We start from the raw sequence: 27,349 nt of genomic DNA, 5'->3' as shown, positions 1-27,349 counted from the left end.
GAGACTAGCTCATCTACAGAAAGACATATCTGCTTTGGAGAAAGTTAAACACCGGGCAACAAAAATAATTTTAGAACTAAGTCGACTCTCATACCAGGAACGGTTTAACGCAAGTGCACTAAAGCTAGGTGGAGGAACAAGAGGCTATAGACACAGGGTATTGAATGGGAGACGAAAAAACGGACAGAGAAGGACCTAGTAGTTCATGTCACACCGAACCTGTCTCCTGAAGCCCACATAAAAAGGATATCATCAGCAGCGTATGCAAAGCAGGCTAACATCAGAACTACCTTCAGAAATTTGTGTAAGGGCTTGTATACCTCGTATACAACAAATGTTAGACCAATCCTGGAATATGCGGCACCAACATGGAGTCCATACCTTTTCAAGCATAAGACGAAGTTGGAGAAGGTTCATAGGCATGCCACTAGACTAGTGCCAGAACTACGAGGTATGAATTGTGAGGAAAGGATGCATGAAGTGCTCCTTACGTCGCTGGTAGACGGAAGAGTTAAGGGATATCTAAGTACTATTTACAAAATTCTCAGGAAAATTGACAAGGTAGATAAAGACAGATTATTTAACACGGATGGTACTCGCACAGGGCGTCACAAGTGATAACTGAGTACCCAAATGAGGCACAGAGACATTAGAAAGAATTTTTTCATTGTCAGGTAATCAAGAAATTTATCTGAATTTACTTGCATTAGGAATGAAATGAAATGCATTAGGAATTGATGTGGTGGTGGGAGGGCGGGAATTACCAAGGGAAAGTACCAAGCCATTACGACTATATAGCACTTGGAAGGGGTCACGATAAGGATTTGTGATGGGACGGGGGAAGGAATGGTGCCCACCCACTTGGATGGTCGGGGATTGAATGTCGATCTGCATGCAGCGAGACCGTTGCTCTACTGTCCAGCCCAAGTGATTGGGCAATTGGGAATTTATGTGGTGGAGACAGACTCCATATACAGATTAGTACCAACAACAACATCTTCCCATACTGCCAGTGGTGTCCGACCCAGGAGGATACAGTGGAACACCTTCACTGCCCACGCTTTCATAGCGCTCGCGTCAGACTAGAGTCCGATTCGTAGTTTACTTTAGTTCATCTATTGTGCACCCCATACCCATCTTGTGGGCGGTAGTGGAAAGGGTTACAGAGGCACATAATGGGCTCAGGGACTGAACCCCACAATTTATTTAGCTAAGCAAATTACAATCTTGATGAGTTAGTTACAAAATTCTATAGACATCGTCACATCATCATTGGGTTCGAGATCGACCACAAGTACAGTTTCTAGATTAAGCAACTGCTAGTGTCATAATTTATATGTTTGTCCTGTACACCGGCCCCCATCCAGTGGGGCAGCGGTGGATAAGTTACAAGCTGAAGATTCTGTCCCTTTGAGATGTATTTTTTTCTTGTCTCGATAAACATACTTGAATTTGAATCCCCGCCTCATGGTTCCCGTTCTCCTTGATAGGGCAGGTGCGACAGACAAAGACGTCCGTTATGACATCCTTCGTCATACCTTCCGCTTCATTCGTCATGTCCGTGGCCTGAAGAGACTGTAGGGTCCGTGGCCTGAATAAACTATACTGTCTGTGGCCTGAAACGACTGTAGGAATGCCATCCCTCTTTGCTATTCCCCGGTATCAGGCAGCAGCCGGAGCGCATCCGATCCCTCGACCCTTCAACTAACAACAACAACATCCTGTGGAACTTTTTATTCCGAGTAGCTGAATCTAAAACAACAACAACCTGTGAGTCAGTCAAGCTTAGAGTGTCGTCGCCCTGAAATTAACAACAACAGCACTCTTAGAAAGTCTTGCACTTAAATCAAGAAGAAGTCAGGCTTTATAGAGTAATGTGGGGCACCCAAGCAAACCTTAAACTCAAGAACACTGGCACCAAGAGCCAAGCCTGAGTATGTCAAGTGGGACCTCTTGTGAGATAAAGGTATACCCTTCTTTCTAATGAAGATGAAAATTATACCCGTTTGTTCTGCTACATCCCTTAAATAATGGGCAGTAGATTTACTGCCCATCATTTTCTTTATCCATGAATCTATTATACTACAGTCATGTTATAGATTTGGCTAGCAGGAAGCAGTTACAAACTTATACATATTTCTGGGTCAGTTCCAGTCACTATATACTGTATATATACATCCACCTAGGTATGTATGTATGTACAGGTTGTGCAGTCAACTCATGTGCAAGCATTTCAACATTTCTGTTAAAACAGTATACAGTATAGTATATCATTAGGTTAACTTACATTCGTTGTAATGTGTGCTCTTGTCAATTAAGGCATCATATCTCAGTAATACCAGTTAGTGACTCTTCATGAAATCAACTATAGTGAACATTATGACACTCACCTCAAGCCCTGTGTGAGCTCTGCCTGGAGCTTAGGGCAAAGGTCGATAAGGTTGATCTTTTTCACAGAAGCCATAAATGCAAAAACTGTTAAATTTTAAAATCCAGCTGGAAAAATTCATCAGGTCAAATCTTTGGTAAGCCATTGGCTTCCTGTCCTTGTCGAGGCCACTAGAGTGTTAGTGGCCCCCAGGTAAATTTAAGTAAATAAAGTTGAGTCTCTTGCTAAGCTCACAGTAAGTTAAGAATCTTAGACATAATCTTGATTTATTAAATAGAACTCTTAAATGATTTTGAAGAAAGTAGAATTGTGTCAAACAAAACACTTACATGGGGCTACTAACAAAATTAGTATATCTACCGACAGATGTTTTCACATCTTGAATTCAACTTGGCTATATTTACTGTATCTCTGGAAGCTCAACTTGTATTTGCATTTACATTATATAAAATGCATGGGGGTGTGCAAAGTGAACCATTAGAGAATGCTCTCTAATTTTTCAATGTGGTTTTTCCCACATACTTGGATCAGTGTTTTTGTGATTGTTGTTGCATACATACATGCATACATATATATATATTTATAATATATATATAATATATATATATATATATATATATATATATATATATAAAGGCAGCTGCAAGAACAGTTAGTGATGCAGCGGCCAACATGCTGAAGCCAAAACAGCTCGGGTTTGGCATTCCACAAGGGTGTGAGGCGGCAGCCCATGCAGCTCGAGCCTTCATCGCCAACATCACAGACGAAAAGGCCCTTATCAAGCTAGATTTCAAAAATGCCTTCAATTTGGTGCGGAGGGATGCTGTACTCCGTGCGGTTCATAGTCATTTCCCTTCCCTCTACCCTTTTGTACATTCATGCTACAGTATGGATCTTAAGCTACTTTTTGGCGAACATGAAATTGACTCGCGAGAAGGCGTCCAACAGGGTGACCCCCTCGCTCCTCTCCTTTTCTGCTTAGTCATCAAACAAGTCACAGAGGTCCTGTCCAGTGAGCTTAACATCTGGTTCTTGGATGATGGTACCCTAGCTGGTTCCCAAGACTCCCTCCTGGAGGACATCAGAAAAATCCAGGAGCAAGGTGCAGTTTTAGGCCTCACCCTGAACCCTTCTAAATGTGAAATAATATGTTCCAACCAGGGCATCGTAGAGAGAATAGAGGGTCTTCTGCCAAATATCCATAAAACTAAACCTGAAGACAGCACACTCCTAGGAGCTCCCCTGGGGTTGAAAGCCATCGATGAGGTCCTTGATAAGAAAATCGCCGACCTTAAGAGGATGGATGGGAGGATTGAGGATATTGATGCTCATGATGCATTCTACCTCATCACCAGATGTCTGTCCCTCCCCAGGTTAACCTACTTTCTGAGGTGTTCACCATCTTACAGTAGCCAAAAACTAAGTGAGTATGACCGGTTACTGAAATCAATGCTAGAAAAAGCCCTTAACCTCTCTCTCGATGACCTACAGTGGAAACAAGCCTCTCTTCCCGTAAGACTTGGGGGCCTCGGAGTTCGAACAGCAACGCAAATCGCTGTTCCAGCCTTCCTGTCCTCCTTATCAGCATCCGACGACCTTGTGAAGGAAATTCTACCTGCCCACTTACATCAGCTGGCAGGTGTACATGATCCCAATTTTACACGCTGTGCCACAGAGTGGGCCTCTCGTGCAGGCCAATCACCTCAACCACCATCCCCAAAATCCCACAAGCAATCCAGCTGGGATGGTCCCATTGTAGACCAAGTTGCTGCAGAGTGCCTGGGTGCTGCAACAACACAACACGACATTGCTCGCCTCACAGCAGTAGCAGCACCACATGCAGGGGATTTCCTGTTAGCAACCCCAATGTCGGCAACTGGCACGCGTCTCACACCACACGCCCTCCGAATTGCTGTGGCCCTCCGCCTTGCTGCCCCAATCCACACCAGATATAGGTGTATTTGCGGCGAGGTGGTGGCTGACAGGTACGGTCACCATGGCCTACTCTGCCAAAGCACAGGGGGATGGCACTCGAGGCACAGTGAAGTTAACGACATCATCAAGAGGAGCCTCACTACAGCTGGATGCCCAGCTGAAAGAGAGCCCCGTTACCTAACGCCCCGTAACTCTGATGCTCTTATTGGTCGCCCGGATGGTATCACAGTGAACCCCTGGAAGAATGGCAAGCAGTTGGTATGGGACTACACGTGCGTATCAACCCTGGCTAACACCTACATTAACCTCAGTGTTGCACAACCAGGTGGCGCTGCCACCCACAGGGAAGCAGCCAAATCCCGTAAGTATAGAGAACTGGATCACCACTACAATTTTGTCCCCATTGCTTCTGAGACGCTCGGCGCCTGGGGTAAAAGTGCTACCAGTTTTTTGAAGGAACTGGGTTCTAGGCTCGTTGAAACAACAAGGGACCCGAGAGCTGCAAGCTTTCTTTTCCAGCGCCTCAGTGTGGCAATACAGAGGGGAAATGCGCACTGCATCCAGGGTTCCTGCCCGCCATCTGAGGAGCTGGAGGAACTCGACAACCTATGACAACCATCTTTGTAACCCATATGTAACTCCTTTTTTGTAACAAAGTTCAAATAAAGTAAATATATATGTGTACATACAAAAGAATGGGGGTGGTAGGAGAAGATAATATTAGTGTTCAGTGAGAGACCACAAGGTCTCCTCTGAATACTTTTTATTTTCTTCTCCGAGGCTATGGGTCCCCACATTGGCACCAGAGGTGGTACCCTCACAAACTTTTATATATATATATATATATATATATATATATATATATATATATATATATATATATATAATATATATATATAATATATATATATAATATATATATATAATATATATATATATAATATATATATATAATATATATATATAATATATATATATAATATATATATATAATATATATATATATATAATATATATATAATATATTATATATAGAACAGCACCCTCGGGTGAGAACAGCACCCTCCTTGGAGCTCCCCTCGGGTCTAACGCCATTGAGGAGATCCTCGACAAGAAAATCGCAGACCTTAGGAGGATGGAAGACAGAATAGGTGACATCGATGCCCACGATGCTTTTTATCTCCTCACCAAATGCCTATCCCTTCCGAGGCTAACCTACTTTCTGAGGTGCGCCCCATCTTACAACAACCCAAAGCTTGACGAGTATGACCTCCTACTGAAGACCATGCTGGAAAAAGTTGTTAACCTCTCTCTCAACGAATGCCAGTGGAAACAAGCCACTCTTCCTGTCAGGCTCGGTGGCTTGGGTGTCCGCACCGCCACCCAAATTGCAGTCCCAGCCTTCCTGTCTTCCTCCTCAGCATCAGATGACCTGGTTAAGGAAATTCTACCTGACACCCTGAGTGATGTAGCGGGGATACAGGACCCCCACTACACGGAATGTGACACGAAATGGGGTGCCATGACAGACCCAGCACTCAGACCAGCCATGCCGAAAGCCAAGAAACAATCCAGTTGGGACAGCCCCATTGTAGACAAAGAAGCCACAGCTTTGCTGGAGGCAGCAACAACCCCCAGCGATCGTGCACGCCTCACAGCTGTGCAGGCTCCCCATGCAGGGGACTTCCTTCTGGCAGTCCCTATGTCTGCGACAGGCACACGTCTTGATCCGCAGGAGCTCCGTATTGCAGTCGCTCTGCGCCTTGCTGCCCCTATCCACACTGTTCACAGGTGTATTTGCGGCGAGGCAGATGCTGACGAATATGGATTGCATGGCCTGCACTGTGGAAAATCGGGTGGTTGGCACACTAGACACGACGAAGTCAACGACATCATTAAAAGAAGCCTTGCCTCTGCTCAGTGTCCAGCGGAGAGAGAGCCCCGCAACCTACTGAACCGTGACTCTGTTAGCTTTGCCGGCCGACCAGACGGAATCACACTGCGTCCGTGGAAGGGTGGCAGGCAGTTAGCATGGGACTATACTTGCGTATCCACCCTGGCAACGACATACATCACCCTCTCTGCCGGCACGGCAGGAGCCGCAGCGACACACAGAGAAAAACAAAAGTCAGTCAAGTACAGGCAATTAGATCAAAGGTACAATTTCGTTCCAATAGGGTCTGAGACCCTAGGCCCATGGGGTGAGAGTGCAAGAAGGTTTCTTAAGGATCTTGGTTCCAAGCTCATTGACACCACAAGAGACCCTAGAGCAGCAAGTTTTCTCTTTCAGCGCCTCAGTGTCGCGATCCAGAGGGGAAATGCCCGCTGCATCCTCGGTTCCTGCCCGGCGTCGGAGGAGTTCGAGGAAATCTACAGCCTCTAGGAAGCGAACTTTTTCTTGTGTCCTCTTAATGTTCATTTTTTGTATGAAATCAGATATGTAACTGTATAACCTTGCATAATAAAGTGTACATCATAATAAAAAAAAAAGGGGGTGGTAGGAGAAGTGAACACTCTTTCGCATTCAGAGTTAAATGTCAAGTTTTTCCCTGAGTGCTCTGTGTTCCCTTCTCTGAGGCTGTGGGTCCCTATAATTACACCAGTGGTGGTACCCCCCTATATATATATATAATATATATATATATATATATATATATATATATATATATATATATATATATATATATATATATATATATATATTGATGTATACTGGCAGCAGGTTTTTGTTTATACATATTTATAATTAGTCTAATACGTATATATATATATATATATATATATATATATATATATATATATATATATATATATATATATATATATATATATATATATATATATATATATATATATATATATATATATATATATATATGCGAACAAGCCTGAATGGTCCCCAGGACAATATGCAACTGAAAACTCACACCCCAGAAGTGACTCGAACCCATACTCCCAGAAGCAACGCAACTGGTATGTACAAGACGCCTTAATCCACTTGACCATCACGACCGGACATAATGAGGTGATATATATACTATATATATTTATATATATATATAGTATATATACCTGGTTGATAGGGTTCTGGGAGTTCTTCTACTCCCCAAGGCTGGCCCGTGTAGTAAATGTAATAAGGAATTACGAAACGCGTTCAGGAGTCAGACAACAAATAAAAAAGAATTTTGGAGAATTGATATTTCAATTACCATCTACAGTGAAGAAAAACATAAGAAATATTGAGAAAATTTGTGTTAGAATTATTAATCTTACCTTTTCGGTCATATTCAACAACATATAGTGTGTGTGTGTGTGTGTGTAAGTAATTACCTAAGTGTAATTACCTAAGTGTAGTTACAGGATGAGAGCTACGCTCGTGGTGTCCCGTCTTCCCAGCACTCTTTGTCATATAACGCTTTGAAACTACTGACGGTCTTGGCCTCCACCACCTTCTCACTTAACTTGTTCCAACCGTCTACCACTCTATTTGCGAAGGTGAATTTTCTTATATTTCTTCGGCATCTGTGTTTAGCTAGTTTAAATCTATGACCTCTTGTTCTTGAAGTTCCAGGTCTCAGGAAATCTTCCCTGTCGATTTTATCAATTCCTGTTACTATTTTGTATGTAGTGATCATATCACCTCTTTTTCTTCTGTCTTCTAGTTTTGGCATATTTAATGCTTCTAACCTCTCCTCGTAGCTCTTGTCCTTCATTTCTGGGAGCCACTTAGTAGCATGTCTTTGCACCTTTTCCAGTTTGTTGATGTGCTTCTTAAGATATGGGCACCACACAACCGCTGCATATTCTAGCTTTGGCCTAACAAAAGTTGTGAACAATTTCTTTAGTATATCGCCATCCATGTATTTAAAAGCAATTCTGAAGTTAGAAAGCGTGGCATAGGCTCCTCGCACAATATTCTTTTTGTGGTCCTCAGGTGATAGTTTTCTATCTAGAACCACCCCTAGATCTCTTTCTTTATCAGAATTCTTTAAAGATTTCTCACATAATATATAGGTTGTGTGGAGTCTGTGTTCTCCTATTCCACATTCCATAACATGGCATTTATTAACATTAAATTCCATTTGCCAAGTGGTGCTCCATATACTTATTTTGTCCAGGTCATCTTGAAGGGCATGACAATCATCTAAGTTTCTTATCCTTCCTATTGTCTTAGCATCATCAGCAAACATGTTCATATAATTCTGTATACCAACTGGTAGATCATTTATGTAGACAATAAACATCACTGGTGCAAGAACTGAACCCTGTGGTACTCCACTTGTGACATTTCTCCAGTCCGATACATTGCCTCTGATCACAGCCCTCATTTTTCTATCAGTCAGAAAATTTTTCATCCATGTTAGAAGCGTACCTGTCACTCCTCCAATATTTTCCAGTTTCCAGAACAACCTCTTATGTGGAACTCTGTCAAAAGCCTTTTTTAGGTCCAGATAGATGCAGTCAACCCAACCATCTCTTTCCTGTAATATCTCTGTTGCTCGATCATAGAAACTGAGTAAATTCGATACACAGGATCTTCCAGATCGAAAACCATACTGTCTGTCTGATATTATATCATTTCTCTCCAGGTGTTCTACCCATTTAGATTTAATTATTTTTTCCAATATTTTGACTATTACACTTGTCAATGATACCGGTCTATAATTAAGGGGGTTTTCCCTGCTTCCACTTTTGTAGATTGAAACTATGTTAGCCTTTTTCCACACATCAGTTACAACTCCTGTAAACAGGGATGCCTGAAAAATCAGTTGAAGAGGAATGCTGAGCTCAGGTGCACATTCTCTCAGAACCCATGGTGAAACTCCATCTGGACCAACTGCTTTGTTCTTATTTAGCTCCTTGAGCATTTTTTCCACTTCGTCTCTAGACACCTCTATGTACTCTATGTTGTTCTCTGGAATTGTTATTGTATCTGGTTCCCTGAAGATTTCATTTTGTACAAACACACTTTGGAACTTTTTGTTTAATGTTTCACACATTTCCTTTTCATTTTCTGTGAATCTATTTCCCATTTTCAACCTCTGAATATTATCCTTTACCTGCAATTTGTTGTTTATGAATTTATAGAATAGACCTGGTTCTGTTTTACATTTGTCTGCAATCCCTTTTTCAAAATTTCTTTCTGCCTCTCTCCTCACTGCCGTGTAGCTGTTTCTCGCATCTTTGTATCGCTGGTATGTTTGGGGATTTGGCCTCTTCCTGTATTGATTCCATTTTTGTGTCTTTTGATCTCTGGCCCTCTCGCACTTTCTGTTGAACCAATCCTGTTTCCTAGTTCTGCTTCTCTGTTTCATATTGCTTCTGTGTGTGTGTGTGTGGGGGGGGGGGGGACCTCAGGTTGGGACAAACCTGAATGGGGACCATTCAGGTTTGTATATTAATACAGCTTCAGAAGGAATGATTTACAAGTCAATAAGTTTGGACATATATAGGCAAGAGAGAGAAGTGAAGTGAGGTACAATGACAAATATATAAATGCGATTAGGTGGATATGAAATAAGAGCTGCATCATATGGGTCCATAAAATAAAAACTGTATCAAGAGGCCCATACATGGATAATAATAGCATAAGATAGTAGATATTAACAATGAATTAGTGAGACAAATGTGTATCGATGATCTTACTCAAATCACCCTTTAACCGATCAATCAAAAATGGATCTAAATTATATAAACCACTGTTAATGTTCAAATTACATGATTTAGTAATCTGTATTAATGCAGATTCAATTATGTTCCTATTGAAAGTGATTTTACAATTCGTTATTGAAGAAGCCATCTCCCAATCAATTTGGTGAGAATTTTCTGACAAATTAACAAAGCATTAGACAATTGGCCATGTCTTACAGAGTATGTAAGTGTAAGTAAGTGTTTGTATACTCTCTAAGACATGACCAATTCTAATGCTTTGTTCATGGTCCCCAAGTCAATATGCAACTGAAATTTTCAGTTGCATATTGGCTTGGGACCATTCAAGCTTGTTGGCATATGCATGCATGCATGCATGCATATATATATATATATATATATATATATATATATATATATATATATATATATATATATATATATATATATATATAATATATATATAATATATATATAATACTGTATATATATATATATATATATATATATATATATATATATATATATATATATATATATATATAATATATATATAATATATATATATATATATATATATATATATATATATATATATATATATATATATATATATATATATATATATATATTATATTTATTTATTTATTTATTTATTAATTATACTGTATTTAGAAATAAATATATTTATTTATAAATAATATATTTAAAATTTTAGCAACTTATCTAAAACAAGAAGATAAAATATATTTATTCTTTTTCAGGCAGGGAATAAAAAGCAAACCATAGGAGTAATTGTACTGTAAAGGATGGATATTTCGAACTCCACAAGAGGGGCAACCCCACATATGTCAATGCAAGTTGGTTTGCCGCTGAGTCGGATGCCCAGAGGTTTCTCACGTGATGACTTCAATTTCTCTAAACTGTATAAATGCATCCAGCAGGAAGGACAAAATACTATGTGTGATGTTTCACAAGCACTGTATTTATATTGTCATGTAAATTCCACTGGGGGCACAATATCATTGCGAGATTACTTCACGAAGGTATTGATGTGGAGTAACGAAAAACTGAAGAGAACATTTAACACGACAGATCAACCACTACTTGATTCAAACCCATTGACACAAAGCTTTGATATATCTTTTGCCTTCAAATTAATGAACCATGGATGCTCTAATATTTATAATGAGTTAAATGAAAGGTGTAAATATCATATGAGCTACCTCAAGACTATGAGGAATAAACTATGCCATAAATATGGGTGTCATAATTTAAATGTTGAGACTGAAATAGATAATCTCAAAATGGTCTTGAGAGAGATTTATGTACATGTTGGTGTAACTTTGGGAAGAGACTTCACAGAAAATATTGATGCAATGGAGAAAAATCTTAATGATGTCTGTGATGCTGAAATTCGTCAAGATGACATGGTATCATATGAGGAGGATATTGAAGAATTTAAAAGAAATAAATCAAACAAATTGATTATTAATGGTCGCAGTGAATTAGAAATACTCTACAAAAAGTTCAGAGTTCTCAATCCCTGTACTTGGATGCTTGATACCACAAAATCCTCAGTTAGTAAGTTTTTTGTTGATAAAATTTTCACACCACTTAAAATTGAAGACTCAAATAGGCCTACAGAAATTGAAATGGCAGAGCTACTGACAATAACAACACAGATTACTGACGAGGTGAAAATCCCTTGTGCATTGTTACTCCATGGTTTAGCTGGATGTGGCAAGACTTCCTTGTGTCAGTACATCTTAAATGACTGGTATAGGAAGACGGAGAAAATTCTGAATTTAAAGAACTTTGATTTGGTGTTTCTAGTTGAAGTGCGAACAGTGAAATCAAGACACCTAATGGAATATCTTTGTGAACAAAGAATCATCAAAACAAGTAAGGATTTTGATTCATCTGAAATCATACGATTACTACAGGATTTAGATGTACTTTTCATTATTGATGGGTTTGATGAAGCAAATGAGCTTTCAAAAGGGGTAGTGGAAGAGATTTTTGCAAAATTTCAAAATCACCGTATTGTGCTAACAACACGACCTGAATATCAACGCGATGCAATTTTGATGTCAAGAAAACATCATGTCGATTATCTTTCAGTTGAAATTTGTGGATTTGATGATCGCAGATTAGTGGAATTTACCAACAAAGTTTTCACAGTAGTTGAAGATAATAAAATACTCCGGAGACAGCAAATTGATGAGTTCTTGAAATACATAAATGGGCGTGGCAAGGTTTTGGGAAGCCACCTTAGACTTCCACTTACGCTAGCTTTATTAATTTATCTCTGGAAAGATAATCCACAAACTCTTAACAGAGTTACCACTGCCACAAGTCTGTATTGTGAATTATTCAACTTGTGTCAAAGAAAACTGGAAGAGCGTCTGGAAATTGTTTCTCAAGACAGAAGCACTGTGAAGGAGGTTTTACTGTTTCTTGGTGAACAAGCTTGGAACATGCTCAAGTCAGGAAATATTTGTATCACTAAAGAAATTATTAATATGATTAAACAAAAATGTGAAGAGAAGCAAATTGATGACACACAGTTTTTGTCTGCTTTTCTAATGTGTGAGATTGATGAGACTCATGAAGCTGCTGAGCATACTTATGCTTTTCTACACAAGACACAAATGGAATATCTTGCTGCTGAATTTTTGGCAAGTGATGTGATGAATGGGAAGTCTTTATGTCAAATTAGCAAAACAAGAACTGATTGGTATAAATACCAGGAGGTCATTGTATTTCTGACTGGCCACTTGGCGGTTAACCAGATACTGGAAAGAAATGTCAGTAAATTATTTTCCTTAATAGATAAGTCAGAAGTTGAAGGGAGTTTCAATTTTTGGTGGAAAATTTTCACAGAGGCGCTCGGTCTTACAGAGGTTGGAACTAAAATTGCTGAAGATAAACTGCCCTCGTTTACTTGGAAGTTAGATCACGTTCACGTTGTGGCAGGACTCAGTCTTTTAAGCAACACTATAGTGAAATTGGAAAATCTTACAATTGAAATGCCAAGTAATGTTGAACCTTACGAGATTCCAGAATTGTTAGATACAATGAGAAACATGAAAAACACATTGAAAGGGAAATATAACAAAAAAAATCCCATTCTAGTTGAATTGCATTTCTGGAGGCACAATGAATATAATTGTCCACAACCATCTGATGAATTCATTCGTACACTTTATCCATGGGGCCATCTCACAAATTTCACTGGTTCCCTTGGACATCAAAAGAAGAATGAGGAGGTCCTTGCTTATTGCTTTAAGCTGAAGAGTATTCGAGTCAGAGTTGAAACTACTCAAGCCCTCGGGTCTCTAAGTAACAGTTTATTAAAAATATATAAATCTATTAAGAAGCTGCGTATTACACTTGCAATGCCACCAAATTGTGATCCAAAATCATTAGCAAAGCTGCAGTTCAAAGGTGACTTGGAAGTGATAGTTCCTGACATAACAGATGAAAATAAAGAGTGGTTAGCATTGGCTATCAAACAAGTTGGCCTGTAAGTATTAAATTACTTTCTCTACTGTTGCATGATCCTGTACTGTACATGTCACATATTTTAAACTGATTAGATTTTCTTTCATTTACACATGCATTATTAGGTATGCAATCAGACAGTAGATGCCATATGGTTTGGCATTTCTAGGGGGAACCACTTGTGGCTCCCTGAAGCTATCCCACTGAGATGACTCCAAACTACTAGATCACATCAGCCATGGAATTGTGTTTGGCCTACTGGAGGTCAGTGCCAGAATCTGGCCCCCCTCATAGAGGCACAGAGAGCAGGTGGGGGCTCTGCCACCCTACCGAGAAAACATTCAGAAAGTCAGTGGACTAATACAAACCACTGCTGAATTCAAAGAGATCAAAGCCTCAAAACTGTCAAACACACTCCTCCAACATTGTAAAGAAATGATTGAATATTTCTAAGCAAGCGCAAGCTCATTAGCACTATTCCACCACCAGAGGGGAGGGGGGAAGGGGGTTAGCTGGAGCTCCCAGTCCCCTCCAGCCTTCCACATCAGTTCTTATGCTGATGTGGACATGTGTGGAGGTCCACTGTAGAGCTCCCAGGTCATTTGTGTACCATCCGAGTCACGCTGCTTCAAAGCTTGATGCCAGCCATATTTGGAGTTTTTGCTGCGGGGGTAATTTGCTTGCTATTTTTCCTTGTTTTAGTTCAGCTTCGTAAGTGTGTTTTTGTCCAGTTTATGCTGTATGGATCTGGCTTGTTTGGCATTTGGAGCTGCATGTGCTCAATGTTGCCTTCCCGGAGTGCTCAATGACACTGTCCCTGCCTGGCAGCTCTTTTCTCTGATGTGTTCTGGAGTTCACTCTGTTAGTGGTTGGACCACTGGGGGGGGGGGGGGTCCCTTGCCTTGGGCATGTCAAGGGTTCTTTCTGATACTCCATCTAGGTCCTTGGTTGGTGTGAGCATTTGGCGGTTTTGGGCAAACTAGTGATTCGCTCACTTCTTCATATGACACGCCAAAGTTGACCTTCACAACAGTGTTGACTAGGCTATGTTGGTCAACTTTATATTATCTGGTAAGCATTCTATGTACCTGGGTGTCCTGCTTGGTTAGTTTTCCTGGCCCCTAACAGTTTCCTGCAGGTTTTGGTATGGTCTATAGGTATCCCCTCCACCCTGTGCAAGTTTGAGGGCTGTTCGTTGTCCATATCTCAGGGTGACGATCATTTTTCTACCTCCACCATGCAGCTGGGTTGGGTCGGTGATACCTACTATCCTGAGTCCTATGCGGTTTGCTCTCCCCATGTGGCTCTTCCTTTTGTCCCTCCTGGTGTGGTTCCAGCATGTCTTGCAGCTACTGCGTTGTGGGTTCTTTTCACACACCTTCAGCAGTTTCGATTGTATGCCCAGTTGGATGCCCTGGAGTTGGCTCATCTTGTTTTTAGTGATACAGAATTGGGGGTGTTGATGACTTTTGCCATGGTTTAGTCCTCACTTTCTCTTCCTTCTCCTTCAGGTGTCATCTGCCTGACTTCTGTTCTTGCCCCTTGCTTTCACCATTGAAGTATCTGAAGGTTTTGGGTCAAGGCAGGGAATGTGGCTCAGCCTTCTCTGGGGGCATCTCCTTTCACTTTGGGCACAGAGGAAGTTGAGCTGCCTAGTCTTGCTGAGGTTTCCGGGTTTTCTTCTTTCCAGCCAACAACGTCCTCCAAGGCCTCTCCTTTGGACTCCACTTTCCTATTCCGGGTGATGGGTGTGGACTCTGGCATTGCTCTGGAGTCTGTGTTCTTAGTTTCTAGCACTTGGGGGTAGTCTGATGGGTGCCCCTTGGGTTCTGTTGATCCCCACCTGGACCTTTGTTCCTTCTGCTGAGTCTTTTGCTTCACGGGAGGGGGTTTCTTGCCCCCGCCCTCTCCTTGTTGATTTTGTTCTTCTTGCAGCTTCCCCAAGGAATCATTTCTTCATGCCTTCCAGATGTGTCCTTCCAGAAGTTTCCTTCCTTTTGGGTGTTCCCCCCAACCCTTTAGTGACTCAGGCAGATCTTTTCAGTACCTCCTGTGAGACTCAGAGTTTTCCCTCTATGATGGACCTCTACCTCCTTTGAGTTTGGTTCTTCCTCACCATACTGGCTGCACTTTGAGGTCCCAGAGTCTTCCTATCTTCCTGGCCAGCAGACAATTTTTTTATCATAAGGGCTTGGTGTGGCTTCTGTCATTCCCACACGTTTGAGTAGGGTGAGGTGTTGACTGTGTTTCAGATGTTTTTGGCCAGCTCCTCTTTTGAACCGCTCAATGACTGCCTGTTTTTGCTCTCGCTTTTTCCCAGGATATGGTATTGATGCAGCTTCATTCCCTGTTGGATTTGCTGTCACCAGCCCTCATGGCAGAGAACTTGTGGGCTTGCTCACATTTGGCTATGGGCATATGTTCTTCAGCATGGAATGTGGCGTTCCATGCTGACTGGCTCCTCGAAGATGTTGATGCACTTAGCTTAGGGTCGGGTGTTAGCATCTTTATTTCTGCCACGGTGGCATTAGCAGCTTTACCCAAGCTGTATGTGCCTATGCTCTGGGAGGCAGTGGCTGCATTCAACTCTGCCAATTTTGCATATCAATAGGCTGTGTTGGCCCTTTTATTAGATTCATCTTGGTCCTTGTCCTGAAGAGGATTCAGATTCCTCTGGGTTCCATGATGTGGCTTCATTCAGGCTGTTCTCCAGTGGTTCATTGTCTGCACTGGGCCAGGGGGAAGCTCCCTTCAGTCCATTGCTCCTTGGAGCTGGACATTGTGGGTAGCTCGTCTTCTAGCATCTCGGGGTTTGGTTCCCCATTCTGTTCACTTTCAGGGAATGTTCAATGCTCTAGTGGATGGTCCTGGTTCCTTCCCATCTCCATGGATGGGACAATTGATGCTGCCTCCTTCCTGTGGTTTTGTAAAACTTTTGGGCATCCCGACATGAATGTTTTTGCATCAGCTTGGGAATGACACCTTCATATTTCCGTCACTCTGTTCCTTAATAGCATTGCTCTTGTAGTGGATGCCTTTCAACTGGATTGGTCACAGTGGTGTTTTCTATACCTTATTTCTCTGGTCCAGCAGTTGCTCCTGGTCCTGGCCAAGTTGGAGTCCTACGAGGAAAAGGTGGTCATCCTGGCTTCTTGGTGGCTGGCTCGGCCTAAGTTTTGGTTGCTGCTTGCTCAGTATCTGAACCTAGGTGTTTTTTCCATAGGCTCTTCCACAAACTCTTTCTATAAAATTGGCCCAGGGATTTACAGTACTGTATTTCCTTATTTGGTTGTTTCTTGACCAGCATCTAATTTCAGATACTGTCACCTCTTATCGTGTGGTGCTGGTGGAGCCCTTGCTGCTCATGTTTGGTGTAAATACTTCCCTTGGGGCAGTTTTGGAAGTTGTTTCACACATTGCTTCACCTCCGGCTTGCTCATGCACCACCGATATCTTTTTGGTCCTTGGGCTGAATCCTCACTTATCTTTGTTCTCAATTTTCCAGTGTCCTCCTTGGTCCAGGATTCTTTTTCTACTGCATTTTTCTGTTGATGCTTTGGTGCTCACCTCTGGTTGTAGGGTCAAGGAACTTCCTACCCTTCTCTAGAGGCATGATTGTTGTTTTTTCTGTGGTGGGCATTTCGTTTATCTGCAACTGTCTCCTTTTTTTCCTGGTGACAGTAGAGTTGGCAGGCTTCTCCCTTGGTTATTGATGGATAATTGGTTTGGCCAGGGGTGTATCATGTACTATGCTAGTGGCAGCTTTGCACCACTACCATCATGCCACGTGTTTCTGCCTCAGTGGATGTTTTGTGGGTTAATCGAGTTTCTTGCCCTAGTGTTTTATTATTGTCTTGACTGCCTGCAGTTTCTCCTTCTCCTTGGTGTGTCCCTTCTTTCTTCTTCAGTTTCCTGTGGTTAGGTACCACAGAAAAGAGTTAAGGGCTCCCCTCAAAAAACCTAACATTGAAAGTAATGAAATGCTTCTTTCTAGAAGAGCCCTTGTAGCTCCCTGATTCACCCCTTCCCTCCAGATTTGTCAGTTCATCTTTGGGTTGTTCATCAACTCCAGGACTAACCAAGGAAGCTGGCTGAGGGCCACGTTGCCTGGTGGCTGTATTTGGTATTAATGAGTTTTAGTTAATTGGAGTGAATCACTTGTTCTGTTTGAATCATTGGCAGAGTTATTTTGCAGTTTTGAAACTTTATTTTCTGTGACTCCTACAATTGTCTGTAAAGTGTTTTTTGACTTTCTGGAGGATTTTTCCAATGGGACGGTGGATTGTTACTCGCACCCTGTGCCTCTGTGAGGGGGGCGCTTGGTTCCAGCTCTGGTCCCCGGTAAGCCAAACAGATTTTCCACAACTGATGTGGCCCTTTAGTATGCAATCTCAGCAAGATAACTTCAGGGACCAAGATAGCTTTGGTGCTCCTCCAGAAAGAGGCATTTCATTATATTCAACCCCTGAGTTTTTCTCTATGCTAGCTCGGTATCTTAACATGGATGAAAATGGATGAAAAACAGATATTTGTATGCTGGAAAATGAGTTTGGTGCTAGCACTGGTACTGATCCCAACAGGAGAGAGAGTTTGAGTGGCAAGGTTTTACACAAATTCTTGGGCTAAATGTCTATAAGTTGAATCAAGTAATTTGCAAGTACTGTACTATACAGTATTGTAGTTAGCCAGAATAAGAAAGATTTTGAATAAGGTTAATCAAAAACAATTTTATCATATATTTTTTGTTATTATATTAGAGAATCATTGTTTACTGTATGGCTAAATATGCACAAAAGTTTTTTTTTTTTTAAGAAAATTTGGAGATACTGTAGTCAAAATGCAAAAGTTATATATATCTATAATTTACCCTAATTTGGAACAAGTTTGGAATGAATGAATCCAGATTTTGAAGTTACACTGGTGGGAGTTATATGAAGCCTTAATACTGTATATGTATTAATGTAATTTTGTTGTGTATGCTTTGCTTTTAAATCATATTTTTCTTAAAATTTTCAGGGGATGTAAGAACATATCTCTGCCAGAAAGCCAATTGACATTCTCTGGAGTAATGTGGCTTTTGGATAATTTAAGGAACATAGGCTGTGGGAAAATTTCCATCAAGGCAATCAATGCATCTGATGAGGAAATGGACCGTTTGTTGAAACAGCAGACGGTCACATCCATAACAATCAATTGGCTCGATTAATCTCACACAACAAATATTTGATAGAAAATACATTTTTCAAATCTACAGCTACAGCTTGACTTTTAACATTTAATGCTTTCTACAATTTACTTACCTTTGCTCCTTTCCCTAAAGTTGGTAAGGGAGCAGGCAGCATCTGTGGCAAAAAAAGGCAAGTAAATATGCTAATAATTCTTTAAGCCAAAATAAAACCAACTGAAGCACAATTGTGGGATTTGTCTGGCACAACCCTTGATGTGTCTACTAATATCAGTGTGATTTTGCGATATGAAACCCATGAAAATGTGCAGCATTCAGTGAACTAAAAATTGTGAGTTCAACAAATGAACTCGGGTGTAAAATGCGTGTAAAAGTGTACACCTCGGGTGTAAAAGTTCACCAATTCCTTGACCAGGCTGGTTTACACAATAAATCTTTCAAGAATTTAGAATATAATGGTTTAAAATATAGAAAATCCAGCCAGTTATTTTAACGTTGACACTTTGTAGCATCTTATTGCCTGTTTTTTATTTTATCAATTCTTCTTCATGATGTTGAGTGTTTAAAGTACTGTATAGTGATGAACTGATTTCACTTTGAATATCTTCAATATCTTTACCTTCTTTTCTGGTATTACTCATCTGTTTTCACCTGTCATACATTTCTCACTCCATGAAAGGAAAAAAATGATTGATGATTTTGTAAACTAAAAGTTATAAAATGTATACATGTCCTCATACAGTACAAATTTGATACTAACACTTTTGGAAAACTAAGCAAAATTCAGGGAGCCATATATATTTTTAGTACTTGCTTATGATTAGACATGATTGCAGAAAATATATGTAGAATAAGCTAAACAGAATTTAGTTTCATATGCAGTTCTGTAATCTATTAAACCATAAGAAAATATGTCAGAATTTTATGGAGGGATTATCCCAAGTTGTATTAGGGCATGGTTATTTCATAGAACACAGAATTAGTATTAATGGAGTTTTCCCAATGGAAACTCCAAGTGGGGAAACTCCTGTAAGTGGAGTGCCCCAGAGGTCTGTCTTGGGGCCTCTATTGTTTACTATATACGTAATTTATTTTTATTCGGAACAGGAAGTCTGTGTTCCGATAACTTAAGCTTATATCAAGGTCCCCTCAAAGTCTAACTGCTGGCTCTCCCAAGGATGCAACCACATATCAGTTGCCTAATTCCTGGATACCTATTTACTGTATGTAAACAGAGGCATTAGAAGGCATGTAAACAGAGGCATTTACTGTATATAAATAGAGGCAAAGAAAGTATGCCCAACCATTTCTGTTTGACCCAGGGATTGAACCCATGGTCCTCAGTCACAAGTCAAGGACATAGACCACTGTGCTACAGGACATAACTGAATTCATTCATATATTCAGTATATACATTATATCTAACTTTTGTATGAAACTATCCAGTGATCCCACTTCTCTTATGCTATCTGATAATTTGCTCCATAAATCAAGCCTCTTTTCAAACAGCTATTTACCCAATTCTTATCTGAATCTAAACTTCTGCAATTTGAATCCCTTGTTCATATGTTTATATTTCTGTGGGGAGCCCCATCAGCTTCCTGAAGTTATCTGAACTGATATAGGGCTTTATTAGTTTGGGGATCATCAGTTACATGATTCCTTTGCCTACCGGAAACCACGAGCCAGAACCTGGTCCCCTCAGAGAGGTGCAGGGAACAATGGTCAATGAGTACCTTACATTTAAAGTATGTCATCGTTTGCCATTAACTGGGGAAGACACCCAGAAAGATAGGTGAAACAAAACGAGCATCTGGAGAAAATTGCTACCCACGTCCAGAAAGAGCAAAGAAACTCCCACAGAAGAAAAGCAAACCAGCAACACTTCATGCAATTAACACTCTTGCTCATTAGCGCTACTGCCCCAAGGGGGGAAACAGAGAGCCAGTTCTGGTAAGATGGAAGCCCCCACCTCAGTTCTTGAACGGATGAGCTGGGGTCAGCTTGGTCACCTCTGACCTCAATTTCCTGTTCGGGATTTTTTGCCCTGTGTGGCTGTACAAGCAGTGTGTGTGTGTGTGTGTGTGTGTGTGTGTGGTGTGGTGGCCTGGTGCATTCTTGTGCTCAGAGCAGCATGCGCCTAGGGTGATTTTTTCCTCGGTGCTCTGTAAGTACTACCCTTGCATTTCAGGGTTATCTTCCCTGGGGTGTTTGGGATTCACAACCTTTGCTTGAAGTTGTCTTCTTCACTCTTGGGGTGCATCAGGAGTCTTAGGGGTTGCCATCTTACCCCAGGTAGGGGGGAGTGGTTTGGCTTGGTCTGGGCGCACTGTGGTTAGTGTAGTCTACTTTACTTCCAATCCGACAGCGGATGTTTCTCTCCGGCTGCTAATTTACTAATGATGTGATTTTGGGAGCTTAAAAATTTTATTTTAATTTTCTGCCGTAATAAGCTCCTTATTAGGTTCACCTAGGTTGTGGTGGCCCTCCTCTTCAGTTGCCACTGAGGTTTTTTCCTGCTTCTACTAGTCCCAGTGCCTGGGCTTCCCATAGAGTTCACTCACCCTACGGGCCCCTGGAAAACCCCTGTGGGCTCGGTTGAACTATGGATACTTCTTCCAAGCCCGCTCTCTTCCTTATGCGATGTTGATGGTTATTCATCGCCCCTGCGTCTGGGGGATGATCATCCGTACGCCTCCGTCATGCTGCCTGTGGGGTCGGGGACACCTACGACCCAGATTCTTGTGGGACTTGTTCCCTGCTCATACTTCAATTATTTTCATCCCTTATCTGATGATTTCAGGGATCAGGTGGCGGTCGTGTTGCATGCTCGAGTCTCACTTATTGTAGACAAGGGCTGGGTTGAAGGCTCGTAATCCTAAACAGGATTAACCCTCTGATCACAAACTAATTGAAGTTCAGACCTGCATGGGCAATAGACCTATGCAACCAGACACAAATCCAAGAGGAGAATTCAATTTAGATAATTTATTGTGCACTCCATACCCATCCATATTGGGGGTAGTGGAAAGGGTTACAGACGCACATAATCATTTATTTGCGTCTGTAAGATCATTTTGAATGAAATACAGAATTTACGCATCTCTTGAACATATGTTATAGAATAGTTTCTGAATTCATATATCTTTTTGCACTCTTATCATGTAGTAATGGAGGGTGTGCAGAAAGTTTAGTTGACACAGTTTACATTTGGTTAGGTTTATATCAGCAGATAATAAAAATTCCAAGAGATACTGTACTTATAGCCGAGCCTAAGCCTAGCAGCGGTAACATCTAGAGGTCTGCTGATTTTATTGGATGAGCTTTAGATGTGTGGCCCTTCTTGAATAATAATATGATGATAGGTGAAATTATGTGTCGAATTCACTTTGCCTCAGATTTTCAAGGTTTTGGTGAAGTTCTTGGTGTATTATTACTCTTGGAATGTTTATAGGCAATCCAAGGTTATAGTCAACTCCTTCTTTTAAGGCAGATTCTTTGGCTAATTCATCAGCTTAATCATGCATTCAGAGGCCAACATGAGGTGGAATCTACATAAAGAACATTGTGCGAGGAGCCAATGCTATGCTTTCCAGTTTCAGAATTGCTTTTAAATACATGGATGGTGAAATACTAAAGAAATTATTCATGACCTTTGTGAGGTCAAAGCTGGAATATGCAGTGATTGTATGGTGCTTCTTAAGATATGGGCACATCAACAAACTGGAAAAAGTGCAAAGACATGCAACTAAATGGCTCCCGAAACTGAAAGACGAGCTATGAGTAAAGGTTAGAGGCATTAAATATGCCAAAACTAGAAAATGGAATAAAAAGAGGTGATATGATCACTAGGTACAAAATACTGTACTAATGGGAATCGACAAAATTGCTAGGAAAGAATTTTTGAGACCTGAAACTTCAAGAACAAGAGGTCATAGATTTAAACTAACTAAACAAAGCTGCCAAAGAAATACTGGTATAAGAAAATTCACTTAAGCAAAGAGTGGTAGACAGTTGGAAAAAGTTAAAAGTAAAAGTTTTGGTGGAGACCAAAACAAATACTGTAGTTTGAAACAAAACAAATAGAGGCAGTAGTTTCAAAGCGCTATTGACAGAGTGCTTGGAAGATGGGACACCACAAGCATAGCTCTGATCCTGTAACTACACTTGGGTATTTACATGAAATGTACTCTGTTACATTCAATTTCAATAACAAACAGATTAACTGGGAACAAATAAACCAAGCTCTTGCAGAAATATGCTGGGAAAGACAGCTAGATACTGCAAACTTAAACTAGATATTGCCTTGAGGAAATAGATACAGTAGCATTAGAAATATGTGTAAGTCACATACCACTAAGGAGAAAGAGAAAAAGATGCAGACTGGAATGAGAATGGCGTTCCCTTTATAGGCGACAAAAACAAATTTCAGAACATCTTAAATGCTCAACTCTGTCCCAAGAATGAAAAAGTATGCTATGTAGAGAAATAGAAACGATTGAGCTAAGGTTGCAAGAATAATATAAAATCCAGAAGAGACAAAGAGTAAAAGGCCATGAATGAAATTAAGAAGAACCCAAAATACTACTACTACGCAAAATCTAGAACAAAAACTATATCCTACATTGGGCCCTTGCACAGGAGTGATGGAACCTACACAGATGACAGAAAAAGAAATGAGTGAAATACTGAACTTACGGTACGATTCTGTTTTCACAGAACCCCTGAACACATTGCAAATCAATTATCCAAATATTCTTCATTCTTCAATTATCCAAATATTCTTTTTTATATCAGATGTTACCATCATTCCATCCGAGTTTGAAGTAGCAATAGGCAGCATGCCCATGCACTCTGCACCAAGACCAGACTCCTGAAATTCCATACCGTATCAAGAATTGCAAAAATTATTGTCACAGGCTCTAAACATCTTTTTTTGGAAACAGAGCATAAATACTGGTATTATCCCTGACCTACTTAAAACAGCAGAGATTGTGCAACTTCACAAATGAGGAAGTAAAGCTAACAAAAGATATGTAGACCAAAAGCTCTAACATCACATATATAAAATTTTTGCAAGAGTGTTAAGAAGTAAGATCACAAATCACATAAAATAACAGTGTCTACACATGGGGTTCAGAACAGGGGCTCCTGCCTCTCACAATTGCTAGACCACTATGACATGGCCTTAAAAGCCATGAAAAACAAACAAAAAATGCTGATGTAATATAGATTTTGCAAAAGCCTTCGACAAATGTGACCATGGTGTTATTGCACACAAAATATGCACAACAGGAATTACTGGCAAAGTAGAGAGATTGATATTTACGTTCATAACAAACAGAACTCGGAGTGTAATATTCAACAAAGTAAAATCTGAGTCGTCCACTGTGATAAGTTCAGTTCCCCAAGGTTCCGTATTTGCTCTGGTACTTTTCCTCGTCCTCATATCATTCATAGACAAGGATACAATCTATACTGTATCATCCTTTGTAGATGACACCAGAATTTTCTTGAGAGTAGACAGCATAGAGGACACAGCAAACCTCCAATCTGATGCTAATCAAGTCTTTCAATAGGTTACAGAAAATAACATGATGTTTAAGCACCCACATCAAAGAGACTGGTTGATCAGACCAGACACCAGGAGGCCTGGTCAGAGACTGGGTCATGGGAACATTGATCCCTGGAATATTCAGCAGGTAGTCATCAGAATAATGTTGGAGCACACCAATGGCAATTAAAAAAAATATATATATTGCTACAATGTTTTTCACCTTCCTGAGCTTGGGAATGGAAAAAATCTTGATACATGCCAAATATTATTTTATTGAATATATTAGAATTTTGTTTTAAATGATAACAAAGTACTGTACTGTTTACTGTTTATTCTATTGCTGCATTTTGTCGTGTTATTGTGCAATAAAATGTATTGTATTTTATTCTATTTCTTTTAACTGTTACTTATATGAAGAAAGTATCTTTAGAGTTTCTATAAACAGTTATGCAGTAGGTATGCTTTGAAGTTATAAAAAAGTATGTTATGAAAATCCAACTTGAAAGAGCATTTATTATATAAATGTTTCTCTTAATTGTTACATGAAAATAGTATCTTTATAGTTTATATACACAGCTATGCAGTAGGTATGTTTTGAGGTACTGTATATTTTATTCTGGTTAAGGTTATAAAAAGCATTTTATGAAAATTTATCCTAAATTTATCTTATCTAAAATAATACATTAATCATTTATTATTTAAATATGCTATCAGGCTATAATATTATTTTAGTCTGACTGCTATATGCTGCCTGCCACAGTAAAACAATTTTATGATCCCCTCGGATATCAGCTGAATTTTTATAAATAAAATATAATTTTATTGGCCCTGAAGCATATTACCTACCCCATTTTGATTTTCATAAATATGAAGCATCTACAGTATTGTGAGCCTTATTAAAAAAAAAAAGAGTACCATATCACATTCATAATACTTTACAGTATTATGAATGTACCAAAGAGCCAAAGCTCAACCCCTACAAGCATAACTTAACTAGGTGAGTACAATACTGTACCAATGATACCTGTAAATCCATTTTGAGTGCCTTATAGTCATGATTTATCTATAAAAGATAAATTGGTTAACATTACAATTTAATGTGTATATACAATATTATTGCATTTTCTGAGCCACATCTTTTTTGGTTACTCCCTCAGATAGGATCTGCTGTGTCCAATGGACAGGATCATAGCCAGAAAGCACATATTGCATTGATGCCACATGAAACTTTTTTTAAAACTGTCCCTGTAGTGTATGGCATGATTGGAGTTCAGTCAGTCTATACTAGAATGAGAGATAATGGTGGCTTCCCTCTCTTAATTTATAAACTCATTGATTCTCTATACTCTCGGACAGAAAGCGTGGAAGTTTGCTTAGCAACCATGTGTGTGTGGGGGCAATGACCAATTTGTGTATTCCACAGGTCAAGATGTGGCCAAATTGGTGAACTTAATTGTTTACTGTGGGTCTCTGGCCTTGTCTTGATTGAAGGGTGACAGGGTTTAGTTAGAGGCATTTAAGAACTTGTACTATAGGCACCAGGCTTCTTGCTATGACATTGGTAAGGGGCTGTAGACCTGGTGATTTGTCATATGTTTTTTATATCTTGTTTTATGTCCATGTACTTGGGAAGTATGGTAAAGTATTGTGGAGACATGTGAAACTGCTTGATGTTGTATGAAAGGGTTTCATTACTAAAATGCATTTATGATGCTGAAAGTCACCTCTTTTGGCTCTTCAATGCAGGGTTTAAGTAAATTCTTAAAGAATTTTGTGGCAAGCACCAGCAATGGTGTGGTAATGGATAGGTAAGATAATTATCAGGGGAAAGTGCTAAGCCACTATGATTATATAGCACTCCGAAGGGATGAAGATAAGGATTTGGGACAGGTTGGAGGAAAGGATTGTACCCAACCACGTAGACAGTCGAGGATTGAATACCAGTCTGCAAGAAGCGAGACCTTCACTCTACCGTCTAGTCCAAGTGGTTGGGCTGGGACCAGAAATTTTTAGGAACTGGCACATAGGTACCAAGAGACCTACAATGGGTACTCCTCTCTATTCATGCAGTTTTTTATCCTCAGGTAGTTGTCCCTTTTATTTCCAGGACCATATCTAGAAGTTGGAAACAGGTCCAGTCTTGTCTCTTTATGGTGGTGAATTTGGGCTCTGCCTATACTAGAATGGTTCTCAATTTATCAAGTGTATGTGCTCCTATCTCTTGACTTTCATTTGGCATGATGATGTTAGCAGCAGTCCATTGGCGCCTTGTTGGAGCTCATTTGGGCTGGCATCAGTGACTGCTATCCAGGGATCTAACAACGGTTATGTCATGTAAGGGTTGAAACTACACAACCCCAGCACCACCACACACTATCCTAGCACAACCGCATAACTAAGAAATTATCTTGGTGGCTACTTGATACGAAGGGAAGGGTTTGTAGAAGTTTGAGTTTTATGAGTGAATTAATCACTTTTGGATATTCTGAGCCAGATTGTTTTATCCAACAATTCCCTGGTATCTTAATAACCCTGCAGGGTCAGTATATTGTTCTTCTTGACTGTGCTTGATCCTGGTCAATGGGGACATTATGGATCCTACTTTAGGGGTCAGCCAAATGATCCTCTCAGAAAGATGTTTTTCATATGCTATATTCTGATATATTTTGATAAAATGTTTAGTTATGGGAATTTATAAATTTATTAGCAAAATTATAAATGGTTATCGACATGGAATATTTTAGAAAATAAATAAAATATAATACACAATATGATGTAGTATATATATAGCCTGTGCATGAATGGTGATTATTTGAGAATGTAATATATTTCTGGACAAAATTCCTAAGTTATTACAGTATTTTTCTGATGTCAAAAAACTATTACTAGCGTGTTTTCTACTCTAAATATCACTCGGAGCTTCATTTCACGAGTTTCATTATGTATGATTATGCAATATTCGATAATTTGTACTTAATTGTTATAGGGTCATTAATTGTAATAGCCCATTTAAAATTTATATTTTAATGCAGTTCAATACAGAACATTAGTCATGTTGAATGACTACGCAGCCATAATAAAACAAAAAATGCTGTATTAATATAGGTAAAAATGCTGAAATGTTAGG

At 39.8% G+C, this 27,349-nt stretch overlaps 1 protein-coding gene across 1 annotated transcript; it reads left to right on the top strand.

The window, feature by feature from the left end:
• Positions 1–1,227: 1,227 nt before the first annotated feature.
• On the top strand, positions 1,228–26,993 carry LOC123762014 (uncharacterized). Its single transcript, XM_045748184.2, has 3 exons — positions 1,228–1,966; positions 10,738–13,502; positions 18,497–26,993. Exons 2-3 carry the CDS (start codon positions 10,783–10,785, stop codon positions 18,684–18,686), a joined length of 2,910 nt encoding a protein of 969 aa, XP_045604140.1. The 5' UTR covers positions 1,228–1,966; positions 10,738–10,782; the 3' UTR covers positions 18,687–26,993.
• The last annotated feature ends 356 nt before the right edge of the window (positions 26,994–27,349 follow it).

This window comes from Procambarus clarkii, chromosome 5 (assembly GCF_040958095.1).
Source record: "Procambarus clarkii isolate CNS0578487 chromosome 5, FALCON_Pclarkii_2.0, whole genome shotgun sequence".
Classification (NCBI taxonomy): domain Eukaryota; kingdom Metazoa; phylum Arthropoda; class Malacostraca; order Decapoda; family Cambaridae; genus Procambarus; species Procambarus clarkii.
Note: the sequence above shows the minus strand (reverse complement) of the source record. Positions and strands in the feature narration are given on the sequence as shown.

Bases quoted from the DNA above. Each gene is read 5' to 3' on its own strand.
- LOC123762014 (XM_045748184.2), top strand. From the start codon at position 10,783: ATGGATATTTCGAACTCCACAAGAGGGGCAACCCCACATATGTCAATG. The intron at 13,503-18,496 runs GTAAGTATTAAA...TAAAATTTTCAG, and splicing joins GCTATCAAACAAGTTGGCCT to GGGATGTAAGAACATATCTC.